Source organism: Denticeps clupeoides, chromosome 5 (assembly GCF_900700375.1).
Source record: "Denticeps clupeoides chromosome 5, fDenClu1.1, whole genome shotgun sequence".
Lineage (NCBI taxonomy): Eukaryota > Metazoa > Chordata > Actinopteri > Clupeiformes > Denticipitidae > Denticeps > Denticeps clupeoides.
In genome coordinates, this window is record NC_041711.1 from 1,434,603 (window position 1) to 1,459,874 (window position 25,272).

Below are 25,272 nucleotides of genomic sequence, written 5' to 3' on the forward strand. Positions count from 1 at the left end.
CCTGGTCACATAAGAAGAAGCTTTATTTAGATGTAGCACCTTTCATACATGAAATGCAACTCAAAGTGCTTTATGTAAAATCCATGTAAAACAAACTAAAGGGAAGAAAAAAAAAAAAAGTGAAATCATTTAAATAAACGGATATTTAAAATAGAAAGTGAAAAGTGTATTTTGAAACAGCACGGTACGCGGTGCAGAACAACGAAATGTGTCCTCTGTATTTAACCATCACCCTTGGTGACAGTGCGTGGGGGACGGTGCCTTGCTCAAAGGGACCTCAGTGGCACCTTTGGGACTTGAACCCCCCACAGACAATAAACCAGGGGGGGAAAAAGTAATAAAAAAGTAACAAACTAAAGTTTAAAAAATAAAATAAAATAGTGCGGTGTAGACCAAAAACGATAGACAGCTATGGATAATGCTTTCAAAAGGTCCGCAGCACAATAAATAAAAGCTGCATCCCCACCAGATTTCTTATTGAATCTGGGCATTCTGACATCTGGCACCTCTTTAATCCTAGAGAAAGTGTAGATGGTTATAATGTCCGTCATTTATGAAGGTGCCTCGTAATTCAGTAAATACATTTTATAGACACCGGAAGCCAACGAAGATCACATAACAGAGGGTTAAACACGATCCGATTTCTTTTTTCCTTTTTTGCTGGTGCGATCTTTGTAACATTTTTAACGTAAGATTTCTTACTTTCTTTCTTTGCTTTACTTCTCTCTCACTCCCTGCAGGGGTCACCTCCGATTTTCTTCATCGACCTTTAAAGAGTTATTGTACATTTATCAACTTAATGCTGACAAAAACGAGCAATAAGGTATTCATTTCATTAAAATATCATCCGTTTTTCCTGCTACATGTACAAGATAGAGCTACGCAGAAGCACATACAAACAAAAGGGTAGGAGACCCAAAGGCATCAGACCCATCAGTCCTTATTCAGGTCGAACCAGAGCAGCCATGGAATAAATTAAATGTTTTCAATTTACAACAGATGGAGGGGAAGTCCATGCAGTGACCAGCAGAGAATCCGTCATCGCATGTTTCCGTGGGCCAGAGGACAATGATTCAATGTTCAGCAAACAGCATCCCACAGTGCAGCAGCAGCAGCAGCGTTAAGGCCAACGTCTACGGAACCCCTGGAGGATCTTCATCCAGCACCAGCCGCAAGATTCCACAGCAGAGATGCAGTGACATCGCTTCTGGTAGCCCCCAAAGTAGGGGACTCCAGCACGCTGGTGTAGCATTCTCTCTCTCCCTCTCTCTCTCGCTCGCTCACTCACACACCCATCAGTGAGGCTGTGGCTGCCCCATCTGCAGCCGTGCTTGGTCGATGATGTCCAGCAGGTTCTTGGCGTCGACCGCGAGTGCGTGTGCAGCGGTCAGGATCTGCTTCTTGTAGTCCTGCTGCAAGCTGGTCATCACGTACTTCTGCGCCAGCTTTGTCTTACCGATCAGTTCGGCCAAATCAGAGTTTAGCAGCTTCTGTGCCATCTCCACCTGCAGATCACAAGGACATCTTCACTGGTAGAGCAGAGTCACGTGAATGTTAACGTCAGTGGTAACATTAGTGTTAGTGTAAATGTGAGGATGTGCATTAAACGTCCCCTAATACTGTATCTGACGTCTCTTGGTGCAGAATTACAGCCACTTTGATCCAGTCCCACAATGAGATTTCCCAGGATGCACCGTTCAGTGTCTGTTGCTTTAACTGCGAACCTGTAGCGGCCTATGGAAGTTGGGAAGTTGAGCGGGCATCCGCCATTCAACACCATTCAACTTGTCAAATTCCCAATCTGCTCTCCGAACAGCGAATCAGAACGGCCAAACCGCTCTTTACACCTTTCGCCATTTCTAGCCACCCACCACAGGACCATAGACAGGCTCGGGGAACTCGTATTAATGTTCAATCCTCGCACAAAGTCACATCTTCATGATAAGGGACCTTTAATATTAGTGTCAGTGTTAATATCAGTGTGAATGTCAACATCATTGTTTTTGTTCGCTTCAGTATTAATATGAGTGTGAATGTTAATGTCACTATTAATGTGAGCATGAATCGTAGCATCAGTGTTAATGTGAGGATAACCATGTTAGTGCTTATATGAGTGTGAATGTTCATGTCAGTGTTAATATAAGAGTGGTTGTGTCAGTTTTACTATGTGGTAATGTTAGCGCTGGTGTTAAGGATTACTTTGCGGTGTGTGCTAGCGGGCAGGACGTGGATTGTCTCGTCCACTGAGGCCAACAGCATCCTCAGAGCCAAACCCACTTCCTGAAAAAAACATGACCTGCTTCAGATACGTGTTAGAAACTGGGACTGAAGGTGGAGCTTCCACCATCACGCACACTCACCTTCACCATTGGGACGTACTCCTCTGGAGGCGCTGGTTGGATCTTGCTGGACATTTCGATGACAGCCTTGACCAGCCCAGTCACATTTTCATAAACTTTATCACTGGACCGGTCCAGGTTTGCTGTAGGACCCGTGCTTATGTCCTGGGGCTGAATCTGTCCACACAGGAAAAGGGATCACCAACACAAAATACAAGATGGCGAACACTATCTGAACACTGCTGACAGACAGGCGGGCTCTCACCTTCCAGGGCTACAGACAGATCCGCAGGTTCAAGATTGAAGGAGAACATGCAAATTGAAAGAGAAAACGGTCCGTCAGTCGAGAACTGGGTAGCAGACGTTCTCTCATTCCACTGATTGAGGCATACTGGTGAAGGAAGCAAAGACGTGTGGTTACCTTCACCCCCTCATTGTAGCTGCTGTCTGTGGGGGCCATGGCCACCGCTCTGGTCAGGTGTGAAGGAGCTCCAGGACGGGGAGGCTTCTTCGGAGGTCCTGTCTGATCTGAGGAGAAAGGAGGTTTTTTTCTAGCACAGTACATAGCACTCCCACCTTAAACCCATACCCTCTCCTTACCTTTTCCCACAGGCTGGTAGACATGCTGGTTTCCTGTCTTAAGAACACAGAAAAGGCAGTCAGAGTGGTCAAGACTAGTCACTCAACCAAAATGCCCCCACACACACACACACACACTTGAGGTAAACACACCTCTTCATGGGATTTTGGTTTAGGATTAGGTGCACTATTTTCAACCTGGCACTAAGGACAGAACTCAGTTAACTTTCAGATAACTATCAAGTGGTCCTTTCATCCATTTATGTAAATCCTGAAAATGCCCTACACTAGTGAACAAGATCAGGACCTTTTGTGCCGGGTCAGAAATATTGTCCGAGAAAGGCCTACATATCGGCACTTGAACACTTGTTACACTAATGTAGAATAAAACTGTAACCTACCGATCCCCGGTGGCTGGAGTCGTCTCTGGACCTCCTCACGTCAGGCTTCTGTACAGAGAAACAGACGGGTGGAGAAAGTCAAGTCAAGTCAAGTCAAGTCAAGTCAACTTTTATTGTCAATTCTGCCACATGTACAGGACATGCAGAGAATTGAAATTACGTTACTCTCTGACCCATAAGAATAACATTAAATACAAAAACAGTAACAGTAACGAATAGTAACGAATACAGAGTATAAAACAGTAACAGTAACGAATACAGAGTATAATGAGGGCGGAAGAATGTCACACGCGCTCTTCTTCAGCATCACCTCGCTACATCTGCACGTCCATACGTCACGTCGCTACATCCGTACCGGTTTCACGAAGCAGGATCTGAAGGCCTGCATGGCGCACTGTGGTGTGTGAGTGTGTGGTGTGAGTTCTGTCCGCTGGAGCAGGGAGATTCTGAATCCTGCCTGGCCACGCCCCTTTTCTCCCTCCACCCGACGCGATGAATAATCGGTTGAGTAACCGTTTCCTCCGTTCTTCAGCCACCAGTAATTACGGATGAATTCCCATCACTCACCTGAGTACATCACGCATTGGCACTTAACATTCCTGGATCAGACAACACCCGAGGCATCTTCATCAGATTCCACAGTTAATGTAGGTCCAGTTAGGACTGGTTACGGAAATTTGCTCATGTTTAACACACACACCACCATCTTTACACTGCCTGTACTACACCTAGTACTGTGAGAAGGAGTAAGAATACAGGTGGAGAAGAATTCTCTCGCTGAGTTGACGCGCCATTACCAAGAAAGGCCCCTCCTCCTGCTGCAGCCAGTGCTGCTCTTCCTGTATCTGCTTCATCTGTTCCTCTACAGCGCACACACCAGAGTCCTGTACACACACGCACACACGTCATTAAAGCAAAGAAACACACGCGCACACCCATCAATAACCGAATCCACACCTCACCTCAGTGCAGCTGGACCAGGTGGGCGTGTCAGGGGAGGGTCTGCCGCTGTTCCAGTGAGAGTCGATCCCGTGGACGTGGGGCGGGTAGGTGTGGGGACCCAGATATCCTGACACCTACAGTAACAGCACACACACACACACACACACACCTCAGCTTCCTGAATGAAATACATGCATGGATGTATGAATGGATGTTTGCATACGAACTACAGTGGTCTTTACCTGATACTGGTTCTGCATGCCCATGTGCTTGGGGCTGGGATGGAATGCCTCGCTGGAACGTGGACTGGGATAACCAGGTCTGCTGGGCTACACACACACACACACACACACACACACACACACACACACACACACATTCTAAATACGCCCACATTCTCAAGCTGAGCTGATGGAACTGTGTTAGGGGTAAATAAGAGGTCAGAGGAACCTGAGGGGTTCAGTCAGGAAAACAATCTCAGGCAAAGTACCTGAAATACCTCATCAGATCAACAGCAGCACAGAAAACGGCAGACAGGAGAGAAGAGTCACTTGGCAGTCAACACACACACAAGGACACACACTTGTTTTTGTGCTACAATTGTGTGTAACTGGACACATATGTATAATCTGAATAATGTAGGGTGGTAGTAGCCTAGTAACACACTCGCCTATAAACCAGTAAAGCATAAAAAAAAGTAAACCATAGCTGTCATTTGTTTAATTAGTTTTTCTCATCACAGTAGTTAAAAATATTAGTTTGCTCTTTTAAACTAATTTATGCTTATGAGTATTTTTTTTTACTTTACTATAATGCTACTGACAGCAGGTTTGCTCACATTACAGCAATGCTAAAATATAAGGTGTGACAGATTACTTCCATTTTTTTTTTCTCTCAGTGTTCCATTGTGTCCCTGAGCAACTCTGAGTGTCTCCAGGGGGACTGTCCCTGTCACTACTGATTGTAATGCGCTCTGGATAATGCTGTAAATCTTCTATAACACGATGGGTTGGACTGAGTCTTGTCTGTAAGGACTGGGCAGGTCCCAGTATGCACCTGTGGGTGTGTCGCACTGACTTACTTTGGGCGGAGCCTCGTCTGCTCCTGAGTCCCAGCAGACAGTGACCTGCCGCCTGCCCTCCGTTCTGCTGCGCTCCTCCTGCCGCTGCTTCTCCTCTTCCAGAATGATGCTGGGGAGCAGAAACATTGCAGTGAAATTTGAAAAGTGAAACGGTGCACACAGTGAAATTTGTCCTCTGCATTTAAAGACCCCTTCACCCTGAGTGGGCAGCCATGACAGGCGCCCGGGGAGCAGTGTGTGAGGATGGTGCTTTGCTCAGTGGCACCTCAGTGGCTCGGGATTCGAACCAGCAACCTTCTGATTACAGGGCCGCTTCCTTAACCGCTAGTACACCTCTGTCCCAGTCAGATGATCCTGTAGACCCACTATGTGTGGATGTGTGTGTGAAGAGCAACGCTTGTTTGTGGGGACCAGAAACACTTTCTGCTCCTTTCTGTGTCAGATCATACATGACCAGACAAGATGAGGACCACACACACACACACACACACACACACACACACACACACCAAAGCAGCTGTTGCCAGTACAGGTCCAAGGCTGAGACGTGACTCCAGGCGTGTCACGAATTCAGAGTAAAACGTGGTGGTGTGTCTGTGTCTGTTACATTTAAAATCTCCACACTGATGACAGGAAGTGGCCGTGATCCTGAGTGTGAGTTATTCGTGTCTCAGTGTGGAATGAATTGTTGAATCTTTGGAAATCATTGAACCTGGGATGAGTGATACTGAACTCCTGACCTGGATTTGGACCCCGGACCTGAACTTGGTGTTACTCTGATCTTGTGAACCCTTCAGAGTCTGTGTGACCCTCACTGACCAGAGCTGGGCTTTGAGTTCGGTGAAGCGGGGTCTCTTGCTGGGGTCGTAGGTCCAGCACTTGGTCATCAAGCTGTAGAGGGTGGGTGGGCAGGCAGGAGGCATAGCCAGTCGCTCGCCGCTCTCGATGCGTCCGATGACATCGTTGTTCTTCACATCCTGGAAGGGCTTGACGCCGTACATGAGGATTTCCCACATGCAGACGCCTGTCAGACAAAGTCACAAACTCCAGTCATCCACACAAGTCACACTTGCCACATCATACCCTCACACATGATGCCCCACCCACACTCACCAAACATCCACACATCACTGGCTGAGGTGAAGCGCCTGAAGTTGATGGACTCTGGTGCCATCCACTTAATGGGCAGCTTTCCTTTAGAAGCTGAGGGGCAGAAGGGCTTTAATGTCCGGATCAGTTCGACTCTACTCTGTACAGTAGAGTACTTCATCTCATAATTGATGCATCGCAATGCAGATATGGACAATTCTGTATGAATGCAGTGCAGAACTCCAATCTCACTGACGTATTTGAAAACATAGGGTGAAGAAAAAATTGGTTAGCTGCATCACGATTAATCGATAATTGATGTATAGATAATCGTAATCAAATCGCAAGACCAGTGAGGGTTCACACCTCTAGTTCAGATGTATGTGTGAACGAGTCTTTAACTCTATTCTCACTGACATTTTTTAAAACATTATGTGATGTAATGTTGAAATAATTGATGGGCTGCATCATGATGACTCGATAATTGGTGCATTGATAATCATAATCGAATCTCAAGACCAGTGAGGGTTCACACCTCTAGTTCAGATGTATGTGTGAACGAGTCTTTAACTCTATTCTCACTGACATTTTTTAAAACATTATGTGATGTAATGTTGAAATAATTGATGGGCTGCATCATGATGACTCGATAATTGGTGCATTGATAATCATAATCGAATCGCAAGACCAGTGAGGGTTCACACCTCTAGTTCAGATGTATGTGTGAACGAGTCTTTAACTCTATTCTCACTGACATTTTTTAAAACATAATGTGATGTAAATGTTTAAATAATTGATGGGTTGCATCATGATGAATTGGTGCATTGATAATCATAATCAAATCGAATCGTGAGTATTGTGCTGTACCTTTATAATAAGAACTGTCCTCCATGTATCTGGACAGTCCAAAGTCTCCCAGCTTCACACTGTCCAGACTGGACACCAGGACATTTCGAGCAGCGATGTCCCTGCAGGAGAATCCGGCTGCAGCTCTTAATAAACAGGGCTACCGGCAGACAGTAAATACAGCAGCGCGGAGTTACCTGTGCACAAAGCGCTTGCCCTCCAGATAGGCCAGAGCCGTGCTGAGCTGGAAGGAGAAGAGGATGAGCGATGCCAGTTCCAGGCTGTACCTCCTCACTTGCAGGAAGGAGCGCAGCTGTGAGGCCGAAAGGGGTAAAAATTATAGGAATGCACACTACAAATCATACAGGAAGGATAGGTACTATAGACCGGAAGTTCCTGATGCTCACTGATCATTGACTGAACCGATGTGATTGGGTTTGGGCTCAATTTGTATCGTTTTAGTCGGGCTCACTGAAGAGTGATGGGTTCTATACACTGTACCTTCTCCAGCAGGATTGTCTCACCTCTCCCAGAGTGCACAGCTCCATGATGATCCACACTGGGTTTTCTGTGATCACACCAAGCAGCTTCACAATGTGAGGGTGGTCAAACTGCCGCATGGTCACTGTACGTACACACACACACAAAAAAAAAACTGCCAGTAGTTACATAATCCTTCAGCACTTAGAACATGAAGTGGAGAAGGAACGAGTAGAAACTCACAGGCCTCCTGGAGGAACTTCTCCCTCACACTGTCGGCAGTGCTGCTCTTGCACGTCTTAACGGCCACGGCAAAAACCGGGTTCCCCTGCTGAAACGCCCAACAGATGTTGTGCGTGAAGGCCATTTCTACACATTTTATGGGTCTGAAGACATCCGGTGAGGATGTCCTTACCGGAATCTTGTACACGCCTTGGTGGACATCTCCAAACTGTCCCTGTCCAATGCAGCGTCCGAGTTCTATCCGGTCTCTGTCGACCTCATAGTCCCTGACTGAAATGAGATGACCGTGTCACGTTCACTTCATAGTGCAAATACAGAGTCAGATGGGTCAGATCTGTGGACAACGTCGTAAAATCATTCCACATTCCACCTACCTGCATTATTAATTTACAGTCATATTCAGATTGACACGCTTCATTTCATTTGGCCTTACATTGATTTACAGGGAGTTTGTTTGTCACTAATCATGTGCTTCTTTGTTCTCTGAATTTTTGGGGCAGTCCCTTCCTGGTCGGGAAATGTACATTTCGGGGCCTGTTTATTAGGCCATATCAGGTCTTAGTGGGTTTTTTTGCTTTGTATATGTTTGGGCCATAAAACGCTGCCTCATGTCTTACAAGCACTAAACTGTAAAAATGAGCAATTTTATAACAGACTGGACCCCCTTTTTCAATCTGCGACCATCCTGAAGAACGCAGGAGAGCGTCAAGCTCCCCATCAGCAGAGAACAAATTCAGTTTGAACATGCTAGATTTATTACTCTTATGAGTCTTTCTCCTTCATGAAACATCGTGAAAATAGTCAGCACTACATGAGTTCAGAACATGCACACATCAGAAGCACACAGAACATCCAAACACACACATGCGATTCAAAGACAGAAGGACCTTTACCTGGAACAAATCCACAGAACTCTGCAACACAGACGGTGTTAAAGAAACGATGGTCGATTCACACATCAGCAAAACCAGTTCAACCAGTAAACCCCAACTGTGTACAGCAACACACACACACACACACACACACACAGAGCAGAGGCTGCGATCCTATCAAGAACTTACTGGATGGAAAGGTGTAGGTATCTTCATCTATGATCTCAGTGTAATCATCTGTTTCGAAACAAATGCAAAAGAGGATCAACATGCGCGTGCCCTCACACACACACACACACACACACTTTACACACACACACACACACACACACTTTACACCCTGATTTATCAGTGTGTTCATTACCATCACCACTAACACCATCTGTTCATCCGAAAGCACACGTGAGGAAGAGAAGAGAAGAGACTGGAGGTCAGTTTAGTTATTGCTCCACCAGAGGGCGCCGCGCCACGGCACGTCGTCAAGCACAGCGTCACATGACTTCAGTGAGGAGGATGTGCAGCTGAACTCAGGTCAGGTACCAGACGGTCAGAGCACAGCCCAGCGACGTACCTGAAACGTGGAAGGCCTTGGTTTGCCTCTCGTGGATGGAGGTCCTGAGCAGGAAACATTAAAAACATGGATTGGCACACAGAGCACACAGAAGCCTCAGCCAATGAGAGCAAAGATCACTCACTTCGGAGCAGCTCTGGGGATGGAGGGCAGAACTCGCTCTCCCTCTGCTGGGTGGAAACAGCATCGCGTTAGTCTGTAGCTCAGCGCCACGAGTCACGCGGAGGTTAAAGGTCAAGCGTACCTTTCTGCACACGATGGACGATAAAGGACTGTGAGCTCCCGCTGACCAACCGGCAGTAGCCATCAATGAGGTCAGCCATGTTCTCTGCTAGAGTCAGAGACGATGTGGTCACACTCAGAGGCTGGAGGTGGGAGGGGCATACACACACACACAGAAAACACACGCAATGCTTTGGATTCAGTTGTGGCAAACTGAATGTTATTTAATTTAAATGTTCTCACCTCGGCAGCACCGGCCACGTCCAGCAGCAGCTGGTTCTTGCCCCGCTCCTCACTGCAGCTGTACTCGATCTTCTGCACCTGCGAGAACGTGGCCAGGTGCGTGGGCTGGGGGCACAACCAGCATCTGGGTCAGTACCAACAGCAGCCATCAAACCTGGAGCCCGGGCGTTCACACACGCACCGTGGAGCCTTTATCAGTCAGGTAGCCGATGCCGTCCTCAGGGCCGATGACCAGCTCCACCGATATCACCCAGCTGGACTGTCAGACAGACGGCCATCAGAGGGGAGATTCAGAGTCAGAAAACTTTATTAGTCCCGAAGGAAATTGCTCATGCAAGACATACAACAAGTGCACAGAGACACAGACATACACTGTACATTAATAAGTATATATAAAAATGTAATAAAAATAATGTAGTAATGGCTAAGGCAGCATTTGGGCAGCGGTGGCCTAGTGGTTAAGGAAGTGGCCCCCGTAATCAGAAGGTTCCCCAAGGTTCCGCCAAGGTGCTACTGAGGTCTCCTTGATGAAGGTACCGTCCCCACACGCTGCCCCCCGGGCGCCTGTCATGGTTCCCACTGCTCACCAAGGGTGATGGTTAAATACAGAGGACAAATTTTGTTGTGTGCACATGTGCTGTGCTGCAGTGTCTCACAACGACAATCACGTCACTTTAACTCTATTGCACATTATGTAAAACGTTAAAACGTTGAGTCAACAAGTGAATTATTGCACAGTAAAAAACAGAAGAACAGCAGCAGAAGAATCCATGTTGATTACAGACTTACAGGTAGTGAGTGTAAGGTAGAGAGAGAAAGAGAGAGAGAGAGAGAGGGGGGGGGGGGGGCACTTAGTGTGTGAGTGAGTGGCAGAAGGGTGATTGAGAATAGCAGACTGCATGCTTTAAAAGCTGGAGATCACTGTTCTTCCTCTGTTAACCATGGTAACCTGCAAGGAAACACGTGCAGTCGTCACTGCGCTGCATAAAAAGGGCTTCACAGGCAACGATCGACCATTTAAGGAGAAGTTCGGGGAACAAAACATTGACATTTTGGGTCCACGGTCAGGAAAGTCCCCGGACCTTAATCCACCCTCAAAAGGCGGGTGGACAAACAAAAACCCACAAATTCTGACGGTCCAAGCACTGATTAAGAAGGAACGGGTCGCCATCAGTCAGGATTCGGCCCAGAAGTTGATTGACAGCCTGTCAGGGCGAATTTCAGAGGCCTTGAAAAAAAGGGCCGACACTGCGGATATTGACTCTCTATATAAACCTGATGTAATTGTCAATAAAAGCCTTTGCACGTTCTAAAATGCTTGTAGTAATAATTACATACACAACAGAAACAACTGACAAAAATATCAAAACCAGTATTTGTGTCGTTCTCTATACTATAAATCTCAGTTAATCACATTTAATAAAGAATAAAAGAAACTATGGAATGTGGCGATCAGAATAACCATGGTGCTGATTCCAACATCTACAACATGAACAACATTACAAACGTGTTCAACATCACTGCTGAAGGTCTGAACAGAGAACAGAACACAAAAATCCAAACTCTTAAAGTGAAGTGATTGTCGCATGTGATACACAGCAGCACAGCACACGGTGCACACAGTGAAATGTGTCCTCTGCATTTATCCCATCACCCTGAGTGAGCAGTGGGCACCATGACAGGCGCCCGGGGAGCAGTGTGTGGGGACGGTGCTTTGCTCAGTAGCACCTCAGTGGCACCTTGGCGGATCGGGATTCGAACCAGCAACCTTCTGTTTACGGGGCCGCTTCCTTAACCGCTAGGCCACCGCTGCCTCATACAAGTAACTGTTGAGATCAACTCAGAAATGAAGAAAGGAAGAGGTGGTAGTGGCCTAGTGGGTAACCCACTCGCCTATGAACCAGAAGACCCAGGTTCAAATCCCACTTACTACCATCGTGTCCCTGAGCAGGACACTTAACCCTGAGTGTCTCCAGGGGGGAACTGTCCCTGTAACTACTGTTTGTAAGGCGCTCTGGTAAATGTAAATGAATTGAATGATACACCTTCAGCAGATTGTTGGAATTCACCATAATTTCATCTCATTGCTGTAAAATGCTGTGAGATCAGCTGTGGATTGAGAAGGTGACACGATGCTCTGTGCCCCCTGAGGGTGGGTCAGGAAAAGGTCACGGCGAAAGGCACTCACCCCCAGGGCACATTTGAAATACTCCTTATCGAAGCGCAGCAGGGGGGACAGGGTCTCCAGGAAGGAGAGGACGCTCTGTTCCTCGTCCAGGTGGGCCAGCTGCTGGAAATTCTGCTGAATCTGCTTCCTCAGCATCTTCGGCTGCAGAATCACACACATCAACGTTTACCATGAGCAGAGCCGAGGAACCTCAGCAGAACGCAAATACCCACGATATTGTCACTGGAGTGAATGTTTTAAATGTTCTAAATGATAAATGCTGTAAATGTTTTGATCGCAGGTCATCTTTTCTAATAACTGAGCATGAGAACACCACCTTCATCTGTTTACACAGAACCAGAACCTCACAGGATCTACCAACGATAATCATCATGATCATCTATATTCTGTACAACCCTTTATCACACACACACACACACACACACACACACACACACACACACACACACACACACTCCCAGGAGAGACAATGACCTATTTCTGTTTGTTGGAGAGAACAAATGAGCATTGGAGTGTGTGTGTGTGTGTGTGTGTGTGTGTGTGTCTGGACTCCACCCCTCAGCTCTCACCTTCACAGACTCCAGCAAACTTCTGGGAAAAAATCTCTTCAAACCCACATCCTTCCTGTATGAAAAACCAAGGCGGGAGGTGCGAGGTCACATGACTGCATGATCACATGAGCGCAGCCTTACGCTTGAATGACGGCGGAGAGCCGACACGCACAACAGCTGAGCATAAGGACTAAAGTTCACATCCTTCATCACAAACAGGAACTGTCATATCCAACTTACTCCAACAGGTCAAAATTGGACTTCTTGTCCAGAGCATTTCCTCTTATCTCCCTGAAATACCTCCTGAGAAGGAAAACAAATCTTCTGATTAGATAAAAAACTGATCCCCCGCCCACCCCACGCAGCTTCCTCACCTGATCTCCAGACAGCCCAGCTTCAGCGCAACATCCTGCTCCACCTGCCCTCCATCTTCCAGCATGTAGTCACTTTTAACCTGAGGACCAGAGAGACAGTTTTCACAGCGAAACCTGCGTTGGGGCTGGAACACGGCTGCAGGTCGTGGGAATCCTGCTCACCTGCTGGTAGAAATAGCTGAGCGTCGCTTGGTCCTCTCTGAAGCGGCTCAGAAAGCCCTTCGGCAGGTAGCGAATCCTCAACTCGTACCTGAAAGGGAATTTAAAAGAAGTTGCGTTTCCAGGCAGAGAATAAAAGTGTCAGATGATCGGGAGTGCATCGAAATAACCTCCACTCGTCGCGTGGGAGCTGCCGCTCGTATCGCTCTCTGACGTGGGACAGCAGCAGGTTGGGGTGGAGCCAGTGGACTTCACCGGAGTTCAGGTCACTGAGCCGCAGCCCAAAGCATGAGATGAACTTCACCCGGTGGACCTCCAGGATCTTCTGAATGACACCCTGTGAACAAAACACAATCAATATTTGCAGATGCACTAGTGTGTGTGTGTGTGTGTGTGTGTGTGTGTGCATACAGGGCATCCGGAAATTACTCACAGCGCATCACTTTTTCCCACATCTTGTTATGTTACAGCGTTATTCCAAAATGAATTAAATGGATTTTTTTGTTCTTCAGAATTCTACGCACAACACCCCACAATGACAAAAAAAGTGTACTTGAGGTTTTAGCTAATTTACTAAAAGTAAAAAAACTGAGAAAGCACATGTACTCTGAGCTCAGGTGCCTCCTGTCTCCCCTGATCATCCTTGAGATGTTTCTGCAGCTTAATCGGAGTCCACCTGTGGAAAAACACTTGATTGGACCTGATTTGGAAAGACACACACCTGTCCACATACGATCCATGGTGGACAGTTCACGTCAGAACACAAAACCAAGCATGAAGTCCAAGGAGTTGTCTGTAGACCTCCGAAACAGGATTGTCTCCAGGCACAAACCTGGGGACGGCTACAGAAAAAAATTCTGCTGCTTTGAAGGTCCCAATGAGCACAGTGGGCGCAATCATCTGTAAGTGGAAGAAGTTCTAAAGCACCAGGACTCTTCCTAGAGCTGGCCACCTATACAGATTTCCAGAGGTCCTTCTACGAGGACAACCATTTCTGCAGCAATCCACCAATCAGGCCTGTATAATAGAGTGGCCAGATGGAAGACATTCCTTGGAGGTCTGCCTGGACACCTGAAGGGTTCTCAGATTATGAGAAATGAAATTCTCTGGTCTTTGTTATGAATGCCAGGCATCACGTTTGGAGGAAACCAGGCACTGGCCATCACCAGGCCAATACCACCCCTACAGTGAAGCATGGTTGGGCCAGGTCAGGATAGAAGGAAAGATGACTGCAGCAATGCACAGAGACAGTTCATCTTTCAAAGGAGTGGCTGCAGGACAGCTCTGCGAATGTCCTTGAGTGGCCCAGCCAAGGCTGTGAATACTTATATACATGCGATTTCCCCGTATTTTTTATTATAAATCCATCCATTTTAGAATAAGGCTGTAACATAGCAAAACGTGGGAAAAGTGATGCGTTGTGAATACGTTCTGGATGTACTGTTTGCTTGTGTGGGTGTAAAGCTCCTACTCCGACGTCGGTGGAGTCCCCGTGCCGGACGATGCTGGCCCAGCTGCAGGGTTCACTGTTGGTCTCAAAGTAGTGGAAGACCTTCAACATGTTCTCCAAAGCTCCCCCACAACCGTGCTGTGGCTTCACTGCCCTGTCCGACCCGTGGCTCACGCTGGGGTCAGGGGTCTGTGCTGCCGCATCACTGGTAGGAGCTACATGTCCATCGCACTCTGTCAAAGTACAACAGAGACCATCTGAACATTCTACAGCTTTTCATAGCAGGTCTACATCTCTGGCATCGTCCCCTGCAGATGCCGATCAGAACCATCTACTATGGGGGACAAGGGTTAGAGCAGTAATAATTAAAAAGGGAAAAGATGCAAGATGTGCAGAGGTGTTGTGTCTCCTGTACTAAAACTTCTGTGTTACTGAGAGGTGCCCCATATGGTTCCTGGCTTTACACTGTGGCAATATATACTGAACCTACTTGGGTGACCTCCTAAAGCTCACTTCTAATGTCAGGGTCCAGGACAGTGGTCCAGATTCAAGATCTTTCATTTGAAAGTAACATGCAATGAAATCCCTGAACTTCAAAATTCAACACCGTTACACAGCAGCTCCACAGCCAAACTACAGAATCCAACACCGTTACGCGGCAGCTCCACAGCCGAACTACAGAATCCAACACGGTTACGCGGCAGCTCCACAGCCGAACTACAGAATCCAACACGTTACGCGGCAGCTCCACAGCCGAACTACAGAATCCAACACGTTACGCGGCAGCTCCACAGCCGAACTACAGAATCCAACACGGTTACGCGGCAGCTCCACAGCCGAACTACAGAATCCAACACGTTACGCGGCAGCTCCACAGCCGAACTACAGAATCCAACACGGTTACGCGGCAGCTCCACAGCCGAACTACAGAATCCAACACGTTACACGGCAGCTCCACAGCCGAACTACAGAATCCAACACGTTACACGGCAGCTCCACAGCCGAACTACAGAATCCAACACCGTTACACAGCAGCTCCACAGCCGAACTACAGAATCCAACACCGTTACGCGGCAGCTCCACAGCCGAACTACAGAATCCAACACCGTTACACAGCAGAGACACAGCCGAACTACAGAATCCAACACCGTTACGCGACAGCTCCACAGCCGAACTACAGAATCCAACACGTTACGCGCAGCTCCAGCCGAACTACAGAATCCAACACGTTACGCGAGCTCAGCCGAACTACAGAATCCAACACCGTTACGCGGCAGCTCCACAGCCGAACTACAGAATCCAACACGGTTACGCGGCAGCTCCACAGCCGAACTACAGAATCCAACACCGTTACGCGGCAGCTCCACAGCCGAACTACAGAATCCAACACCGTTACGCGGCAGCTCCACAGCCGAACTACAGAATCCAACACGGTTACGCGGCAGCTCCACAGCCGAACTACAGAATCCAACACGGTTACGCGACAGCACAGCCGAACTACAGAACCAACACGGTTACCGGCAGCTCCACAGCCGAACTACAGAATCCAACGCCGTTACGCGGCAGCTCCAGCCGAACTACAGAATCCAACACGGTTACGCGGCAGCTCCACAGCCGAACTACAGAATCCAACACCGTTACGCGGCAGCTCCACAGCCGAACTACAGAATCCAACACCGTTACGCGGCAGCTCCACAGCCGAACTACAGAATCCAACCCCGTTACATGGCAGCTCCACAGCCGAACTACAGAAACCAACACCGTTACACGGCAGCTCCACAGCCGAACTACAGAATCCAACACCGTTATGCGGCAGCAACACAGCCGAACTACAGAATCCAACCCCGTTAGACGGCAGCTCCACAGCCGAACTACAGAATCCAACACCGTTACGCGCTCCACACACCGAACTATAGAAACCAACACCGTTACACGGCAGAGACACAGCCGAACTACAGAATCCAACACCGTTACGCGGCAGCTCCACAGCCGAACTACAGAATCCAACACGGTTACGCGGCAGCTCCACAGCCGAACTACAGAAACCAACACGGTTACGCGGCAGCTCCACAGCCGAACTACAGAATCCAACACCGTTACGCAGCAGCTCCACAGCCGAACTACAGAATCCAACACCGTTACGCGGCAGCTCCACAGCCGAACTACAGAAACCAACACGGTTTCCGCGGCAGCTCCACAGCCGAACTACAGAATCCAACACGGTTCCGCGGCAGCTCCACAGCCGAACTACAGAATCCAACACGGTTCCGCGGCAGCTCCACAGCCGAACTACAGAATCCAACACGGTTCCGCGGCAGCTCCACAGCCGAACTACAGAATCCAACACCGTTACGCGGCAGCTCCACAGCCGAACTACAGAAACCAACACGGTTCCGCGGCAGCTCCACAGCCGAACTACAGAATCCAACACGGTTCCGCGGCAGCTCCACAGCCGAACTACAGAAACCAACACGGTTACGCGGCAGCTCCACAGCCGAACTACAGAATCCAACACGGTTACGCGGCAGCAACACAGCCGAACTACAGAATTCAACCCCGTTACACGGCAGCTCCACAGCCGAACTACAGAATCCAACACGGTTCCGCGGCAGAGACACAGCCGAACTACAGAATCCAACACGGTTCCGCGGCAGCTCCACAGCCGAACTACAGAATCCAACACGGTTCCGCGGCAGAGACACAGCTGAACTACAGAAACCAACACGGTTCCGCGGCAGCTCCACAGCCGAACTACAGAAACCAACACGGTTACGCGGCAGCTCCACAGCCGAACTACAGAATCCAACACCGTTACGCGGCAGCTCCACAGCCGAACTACAGAAACCAACACGGTTACGCGGCAGCTCCACAGCTGAACTACAGAATCCAACACCGTTACGCGGCAGCAACACAGCCGAACTACAGAATTCAACCCCGTTACGCGGCAGAGACACAGCCGAACTACAGAATCCAACACCGTTATGCGGCAGCTCCACAGCCGAACTACAGAAACCAACACGGTTCCGCGGCAGCTCCACAGCTGAACTACAGAATCCAACCCCGTTACGCGGCAGCTCCACAGCCGAACTACAGAATCCAACACGGTTACGCGGCAGAGACACAGCCGAACTACAGAATCCAACACGGTTACGCGGCAGCTCCACAGCCGAACTACAGAATCCAACACCGTTACGCGGCAGAGACACAGCCGAACTACAGAATCCAACACCGTTACGCGGCAGAGACACAGCCGAACTACAGAATCCAACACGGTTACGCGGCAGCTCCACAGCCGAACTACAGAATCCAACACCGTTACACGGCAGCTCCACAGCCGAACTACAGAATCCAACACCGTTACGCGGCAGCTCCACAGCCGAACTACAGAATCCAACACCGTTACGTGGCAGAGACACAGCCGAACTACAGAATCCAACCCCGTTACATGGCAGCTCCACAGCCGAACTACAGAATCCAACACCGTTACACGGCAGCTCCACAGCCGAACTACAGAATCCAACACGGTTACGCGGCAGCTCCATAGCCGAACTACAGAATCCAACACGGTTCCGCGGCAGAGACACAGCCGAACTACAGAATCCAACACGGTTACGCGGCAGCTCCACAGCCGAACTACAGAATCCAACACGGTTACGCGGCAGCTCCACAGCCGAACTACAGAATCCAACACGGTTCCGCGGCAGAGACACAGCTGAACTACAGAAACCAACACGGTTCCGCGGCAGCTCCACAGCCGAACTACAGAAACCAACACGGTTACGCGGCAGCTCCACAGCCGAACTACAGAATCCAACACCGTTACGCGGCAGCTCCACAGCCGAACTACAGAAACCAACACGGTTCCGCGGCAGCTCCACAGCTGAACTACAGAATCCAACACCGTTACGCGGCAGCAACACAGCCGAACTACAGAATTCAACCCCGTTACGCGGCAGAGACACAGCCGAACTACAGAATCCAACACCGTTATGCGGCAGCTCCACAGCCGAACTACAGAATCCAACCCCGTTACATGGCAGCTCCACAGCCGAACTACAGAGCATGATTGTTAAATTCTGTTCTTTCAGGAAGGGCACCATATTGGGCTGCCGGCTTTCATTGCTTCTGTTTGTTTTTATTGAAAAGCCCCCAAGTTTACTTTGGTTATTGTATTCTTTCAATTGCTCGGAGAAAGTAGTGTTAGGTTCTAATTTTTTACCGAATTCTACCTTTAACATTAAAATAATGCAAAATACTCTTTTTATTTATTTTGTAGTTTTGAGTTTAAGAGAAATAAACATATATTGGAATGTTAAGAATTTAATTAGAATGTGTAAATTGATAAATTAGAATCAAATACCTGAGAATAAAAACATGAATAGGAAAATGAATAGTTAGATTAACCGACGGGGTGTAAAAGCAATCGCTGGATTAAATTTTTTATTTTTTTTTTATGTTGTTTTACGCAGCCCTACTTACAATTGTCTTACAGGTTATCAGCTGCTCCACAACTGAACTTCAGGACTCTGTTACACAGCAGAAACTCAACATTCCATCAGACATGCATTATGCAGATGAGACCTCACAGAAGGACATCAACATTTACAGCCGTTAGACCTGGTAAAAGGACACAGGCAGGACAACATCAACCTTTCCTGAGGCACGTTCTCTCTACCACATACACACACACAGGTTGCACTGACATCACAAATGTGAGGTCATATCAAATATTACATACAAGAATAAGGTTAATTGTGCAGCTTCAACTGTAACATTTCTGTGCGGTTGATGGGATTTTTAGGCTGTGATCTTGGATGCCTTCCTGCTGATTCTCATCCTGGGTTCTCCGGTGTTGCTGAGTTCCTGTAATCTGACAGAACAGAAAAGCAGCAGAAAAAGCTGCAACCACTTCTTCGCTAATTTCTGATATCTGAGAGGTCAGGCCTGCAGCAGTGGACCCGTCTTCACTTGCCCTGATGTCAACAACATTCTTTTCTTTTTCTAGGTTTATGGGCATATTTATTTATGATAAACACTATGATCCTATATTAAAGGATAAGATCTATATAAAACTCTCTCTCCTGACAGCTCTAGATCTAGAGATTACAGAATCGGGTACTCGTGCAGGGGATTCCTGAATAGTCCACCTTGGATAAAGGCAGCATATATATCACAATCTGTCGGTTGTAGCTCCTCTTCCACCAATCAGCCATGCTCATACCATTCAATCTTTACCTGGATACCCAACGCCCAATCCCCCCTCAAAAGAGGTTGCCACTGCCTTGGTCCCTGGCCTAGTTACCAGACTGCAGGCGGGGCCCAATCAGTCCAGGACCAATGGGAATTAAGCCCCAGAAACGAAATCAAATGCCGATCTCGCCGAAACTACTTCCACTACTCGGAGAAACAGTGTTACAAAGACACACACATACGCATACGCTGATACACCAAAACTCAGCCCCACCCAGCATGGGGCGCGCCGCGAGGGGGACGTACTGGGCAGTGGCGGCGGGTACGAGTAGACACACGCTCCACGTGTCCAGCAGAGGGGGAAAGGGCTACAGCCACTCGGCACCATGGCCCAGCCTGCGTCTCCGTGGCTGCACCGCACCCCTGAGGTGGCATAGAGGCCGTCGGTTCAAAGGTCAAGGGTCCCAGGGGAGTGGCCAGAGTTCGGCAAGTGGCTTTGAATCGCTGTGCCGTCTTCGTGCCCTCGCGGTGGTTAGACGTCTCATCCACGCCAGCGGCCACAAGAAAACGCCTCAAACGCAGATTCCAAAGGCAGAAAAATCCTCCGGCGCTTCTGAGGGACGCTCCGCGCCGCAGCACCTGATCATATCCGGAACACGCCACTGCTGCTGCAGAGAATCCTGCCGAGTGTGTGGAGGGAGGGTGTGTGTGAGCTAGAGAGAGGGAGGGAGGGAGGCCATAGAGAGAGAACGTGTGTGTGTGTGTGTGTAAATGAGAACCCCGGGCATGACATTCAGGGACACACAGAATGCGCGGTGCTTATGGCAGCTCATAAATATGTTAGTCTGGTCAGTGACCTCACTGGCGGTTCAGAAGGGAGTCGACGTGACGAGCGGCCCCTGAACACGCCTCTGTCCCCACAGTCACCAAACCCTCCTAAATCCAGGCTCTTCAGCCAATCAGATCATCTCCACAGCCACTAGTCTCACCAATGAGAGCATCCTAACCTCCACACCAGCAGAAAGTATGTCACGCTCCGCTCGGATGTCACCCAAGGCTCTGGTCTGAAAACTCTATAAATATACACACATTCGATTCTATTCCATTTCAGTTTATTTCCTGCCAGGGTCAAAAACTCACCAGTATAGTAGGAAATCCTTGAAAAGTCTGAAATAAAGAAAAAATATTTTAATAAATCACTGATCTCTCTCGCACACAGACACACACAAAAGCTACAGGGGCTGGGATTGGCTGTTGTTAGAGCGCCCTCTAGCTGTAAATTCTAGCTCTGTGTGAAGGTCATCGTGATGTCTCCTGTGTATCTCTGCTGCTGTTAACTGATTTCAGGTCAGCACGTCGTCTGGTGCCACGTGTCCCATCACCAGATTTATTACATTCTGACTTGCTTGTGTGAACATAATACTGAACAGGCCAGAGATCAGCGTGCACACGGTTCACCCACCTGTGTAGTAGGAAATCCGTGAGAGGTCTGAAAAAGAGACAGAAAAGTTCACTTCACTGAATTGTTAAAACTCATCATAGACGACACTGATTTTTTTCTCTCTCGCACACAAACACTTCCCTACGAACCACAAAAGTTAGAGGTTCGAACCCCACTTACCATCCTTGGTTCCTGTTGAAGACACTGAACCTTGATTGTCTCCAGGTGGGATTGAACAAAAATGTGTTAAATGATTGGCAATAATACCGTCTTAAATACTAAATTATGTATTTAATATGTATGTATTTATGTGTATGGTGTGGATATTGTGTAGATTTAGTGTGTGTGTTGTGGTTCTGTGTTGGTTTGCTGTGTATGGTGTAGATATTGTGTAGATTTAGGTTGTACGTTGTGGTGTGGATAGCGTGTATGGTTTTGTGTTGTGTAGATTTAGTGTGTTGTGATGTGGTTCTGTGGGGCAGTGGTGGCCTAGCGGTTAAGGAAGCGGCCCCGTAATCAGAAGGTTACTGGTTCGATTCCCGATCCGCCAAGGTGCCACTGAGCAAAGCACCGTCCCCACACACTGCTCCCCGGGCGCCTGTCATGGTGCCCACTGCTCACTCAGGGTGATGGTTAAATGCAGAGGACACATTTCACTGTGTGCACCGTGTGCTGTGCTGCTGTGTATCACATGTGACAATCACTTCACTTTAAAACTTTAGTAAGCTGTGTATGGTGTAGATATTGTGTAGATTTAGTGTGTGTGATGTGTGTGGATTTTTAGTGTGTGTATGGTGTGGATATTGTGTATATTTAGTGTGAGTGTTGTGATGTGGTTTTGTGTTGGTTTGCTGTGTATGGTGTAGATATTGTGTAGATTTAGTGTGTGTGATGTGTGTGGATATTTAGTGTGTGTATGGTGTGGATATTGTGTATATTTAGTGTGAGTGTTGTGATGTGGTTCTGTGTTGGTTTGCTGTGTATGGTGTAGATATTGTGTAGATTCAGGTTGTACGTTGTGGTGTGGATAGCATTTGGTGTGGATGGTTTTGTGTTGTGTAAAGTTTGTGTTTTTGTGTGTCTGTGACGTTGACATTCTGAACATTCTGTGAGTCAGTAAACATGCTGCAGAGTTCATATCCACCAATCAGGAGGGAAACACACAAGTCTGGACACGCCGTAACTCACTGACCAGGGATCAGTGCAGCATTACAACAGTTCTACAGGCACACATACACACATTGCACACACACCTTATTCAGCTCCAGCGTTTTCACTTGTGTGTAAAAATGTTCACTTGTGAAGCCGTGGGGTTGATCTGCAATAAACACAGCCAGCTGCTGGTTTGAGGCAGTGGATTGAGAATTGAGTTCTACTCTCCTGATGGTGGAATAAGGAGGTGAGGAACCCTTCGCTCCTCCACAAACACCTTCAAGTTACACAAATAATCTACTCAGGTGTCTGGGGAGCCAAGGCCCACTGAAGAAGTGTGGGCTGCAGATATAATCTGTGTCTGTAACAATGTGGTAGTTGCACACCAACGCAGACAGGCCCCTACAGGCAGAGAACAGAGGAACATCTCAACATCTCAGAATGAGACACACTCCTGATGTCTGTCTAGGTCCCAAAATCCAACATCTTTCAAATGGTGGCATTGCTGAAGGTCCAGATTTCAGTCCCCTTTCCAGTCCAGTTCACAGAGCCGCTGTACATGAGCAGGTTCCATATTTTACTGCCATCAGACATTTGGGTCAACTGACGAGCTAATAAAAAGAAGGTTCCTCCACCATCAGGCGTAAAAATTCAGACTCCATCGCTGTGATTCAAGACAATTCTATCATACATCATGAAACGTGCGATTTAACAACCACTCCATCTCATTCAAGGAGGACCATTCCTCCTGCTTTCAACCCTGTACATATTTCTAACAGGACTAGACGTCTCACAGCAGAGGTCCCAGACTACCAAAACTACCCAAAGCTCTTCAGCTCGTTATTGCGTAGTTGTGCTGCATTGAAGACCTGAAGTGCTCAGTTCATGTCGGGAAAACAACCAACAGTTGCTTTTATTAACTCATGAGGGGTCACGCCAGACACTGACAACGAAAAAAATGTACATACTTTTGTCATACTTTATGTAATATGTACGGATTTATTTAGATTACCAAATACAATAATCCTGCCCCATTTAATTCGCTTTTTTTACGGGTACTGTCCAACAACCATACTGAAAAAATGAAAACGTAAGCAAGGTATAAATAGAACATTTTAATTCCAGGAAATGTATGAAATATGGTCTATTAAATAAGGGCAATGATGCGGTCCCACACACTAAAAATCAAAGCAGTGATCCAGAGCGACTTACAACCAGTAGTTACAGGGACAGTCGTGCCCCCCCCCGGAGACACTTGCTCAGGGACACAATGGTAGTAAGTGGGGTTTGAACCTGGGTCTTCTGGTTCACAGGTTTTACCCCACTAGGCTACTACCTCCCTCGAATGACTTTGATACCAACATGTACAGCAAACTGGTGAAGTCCACTGAAAACATAAAACTAGGAGGTGTCACTAATTCTGAGTCACAAACTAATTACAGACTGGCTTGATATGCAAAATTTAATGTAGGCAGATGTAAGGAGCAGAAATATAAAATACCAATATTTTAAGCACTGAAATTACGGAAGTTACTTTCAAGAAAGATGTGTGTGTTATAATGACATGTCCGTGTCTCGCTCTTGCCGGTGTGTGGAAGAAATAAGAAACTGGACTTCGTCTCTGGGTGTGCAGAATGAAATTGTAATGCTAAAGATTACATTTCTTCTCAGGACTTCACTTTCAACACTGTCCAGGCTGGGCCACCTCAGCTCCTCAGCCTTGAACAAGATCTTAACAGGTGTAGATGGTGTACAGCCAAATGTGTATTCTAACATGACTTCAAAGTAATGCCGGAAACCTTATTCACTTTGCGGCATATGTTAGTGTACCGAATACCGAACCGCCAAGGTGCCACTGAGCAAAGCACTGTCCCCACACGCTGCTCCCCGGGCACATGTCTTGGTGCCCACTGCTCACCAAGGGTGTTGGTTAAATGCAGAGGACACGTTTCGTTGTGTGCACCGTGTTCAGTGCCGTGTATCACAATGACAATCACTTCGCTTTCACAATGATCCTGGAACTGACGCTTGGGGTACACCACAGTCGATGCAGGCTCACTGTGGTTCCGAGAATGAAAGTTAATACAAGCCAGAACCCCTGGATTTATTCCCAAGATCTGGCCAACATTACATTATTAGTTTCACTTCCTCCAAGCGCTTAGTGGTGTCCTATCATTTTTTTCCCCCCATAATTTTCTTGTGTTCTTCTGACTCGTTTTACACCATATTTAATATATTTTCCTATATCTTGACTGAGACAGAGTGAAGCTCTACCCCAAATTTAAAGCTAAAAGAATGCAGCCCTCAAGCCATCATTTGTAATGAGCCGGGATCCTCTGGTTGCACAAAAATGTGAAACATGAAGTCATGTTGCGTCGAGTTCGAAACAGCATCTTACACGAATACCTGCGACATCAAGCATGCCGGCTGGGCATGGGGTACTGCTGTACCCCAAGTGAGGTGTTGCAGAGAAACCTACCTCCATGAGCGCAGCTGAGGAAACTCCAGAACTGCATGGTTACGCTGCAGCTCCTCGCGGGCGGCTGTGCTGCCACCACTCCGTCCGCCTGTCAAACAGCAAAGGCCGTGGCCCTCGGGCCCTTAAGGCAGCTCACCTGCTCCCGCCCACTTTCTCCACCCCCAACCTCTCCTGCTGCGACTTGTCAGAGAAGACAGACCGCAAGGCGGGTCCACGGGTGGCCTACTATGCATAGAGCAGCGTCCACATCGGTTCCAGGCTCTGAGGAGTGCTGCTCGTTCTTCTGTGGAGGCCATATCGGGCTATGCAGTGGGTCACCAAACCCAAGGTGAACATTTTACTGCCGTAAAAGTAAAGCAAAGTCCTCCCTTTAAGTTCAA

At 47.9% G+C, this 25,272-nt stretch overlaps 1 protein-coding gene across 13 annotated transcripts; it reads right to left on the minus strand.

Moving 5' to 3' along the window:
• LOC114791151 (focal adhesion kinase 1-like) lies at window positions 1–24,975 on the minus strand. 13 transcript variants are annotated; one of them, XM_028981726.1, is made up of 37 exons: window positions 24,893–24,975; window positions 21,283–21,309; window positions 20,961–20,987; window positions 14,652–14,863; window positions 13,351–13,517; window positions 13,184–13,271; window positions 13,022–13,101; window positions 12,888–12,950; window positions 12,666–12,720; window positions 12,097–12,237; window positions 10,090–10,167; window positions 9,909–10,013; window positions 9,688–9,808; window positions 9,568–9,610; window positions 9,444–9,487; window positions 9,237–9,254; window positions 9,062–9,109; window positions 8,894–8,914; window positions 8,173–8,270; window positions 8,001–8,088; window positions 7,802–7,902; window positions 7,475–7,590; window positions 7,299–7,399; window positions 6,456–6,545; window positions 6,162–6,366; window positions 5,343–5,451; window positions 4,752–4,760; window positions 4,504–4,590; window positions 4,282–4,395; window positions 4,117–4,203; window positions 3,320–3,367; window positions 2,940–2,976; window positions 2,761–2,867; window positions 2,605–2,613; window positions 2,361–2,516; window positions 2,200–2,280; window positions 1–1,505 (listed from the first exon to the last, which is right to left on the minus strand). In XM_028981726.1, exons 1-37 carry the CDS (start codon window positions 24,927–24,929, stop codon window positions 1,296–1,298), a joined length of 3,228 nt encoding a protein of 1,075 aa, XP_028837559.1. In that variant the 5' UTR covers window positions 24,930–24,975; the 3' UTR covers window positions 1–1,295. The 13 variants fall into 13 exon arrangements, 12 of the variants coding, with proteins under 12 accessions (XP_028837559.1, XP_028837558.1, XP_028837564.1 ...); XM_028981725.1 differs by having other exon boundaries at window positions 9,568–9,613; XM_028981731.1 differs by lacking the exon at window positions 9,237–9,254.
• Between the last annotated feature and the right edge of the window lie 297 nt (window positions 24,976–25,272).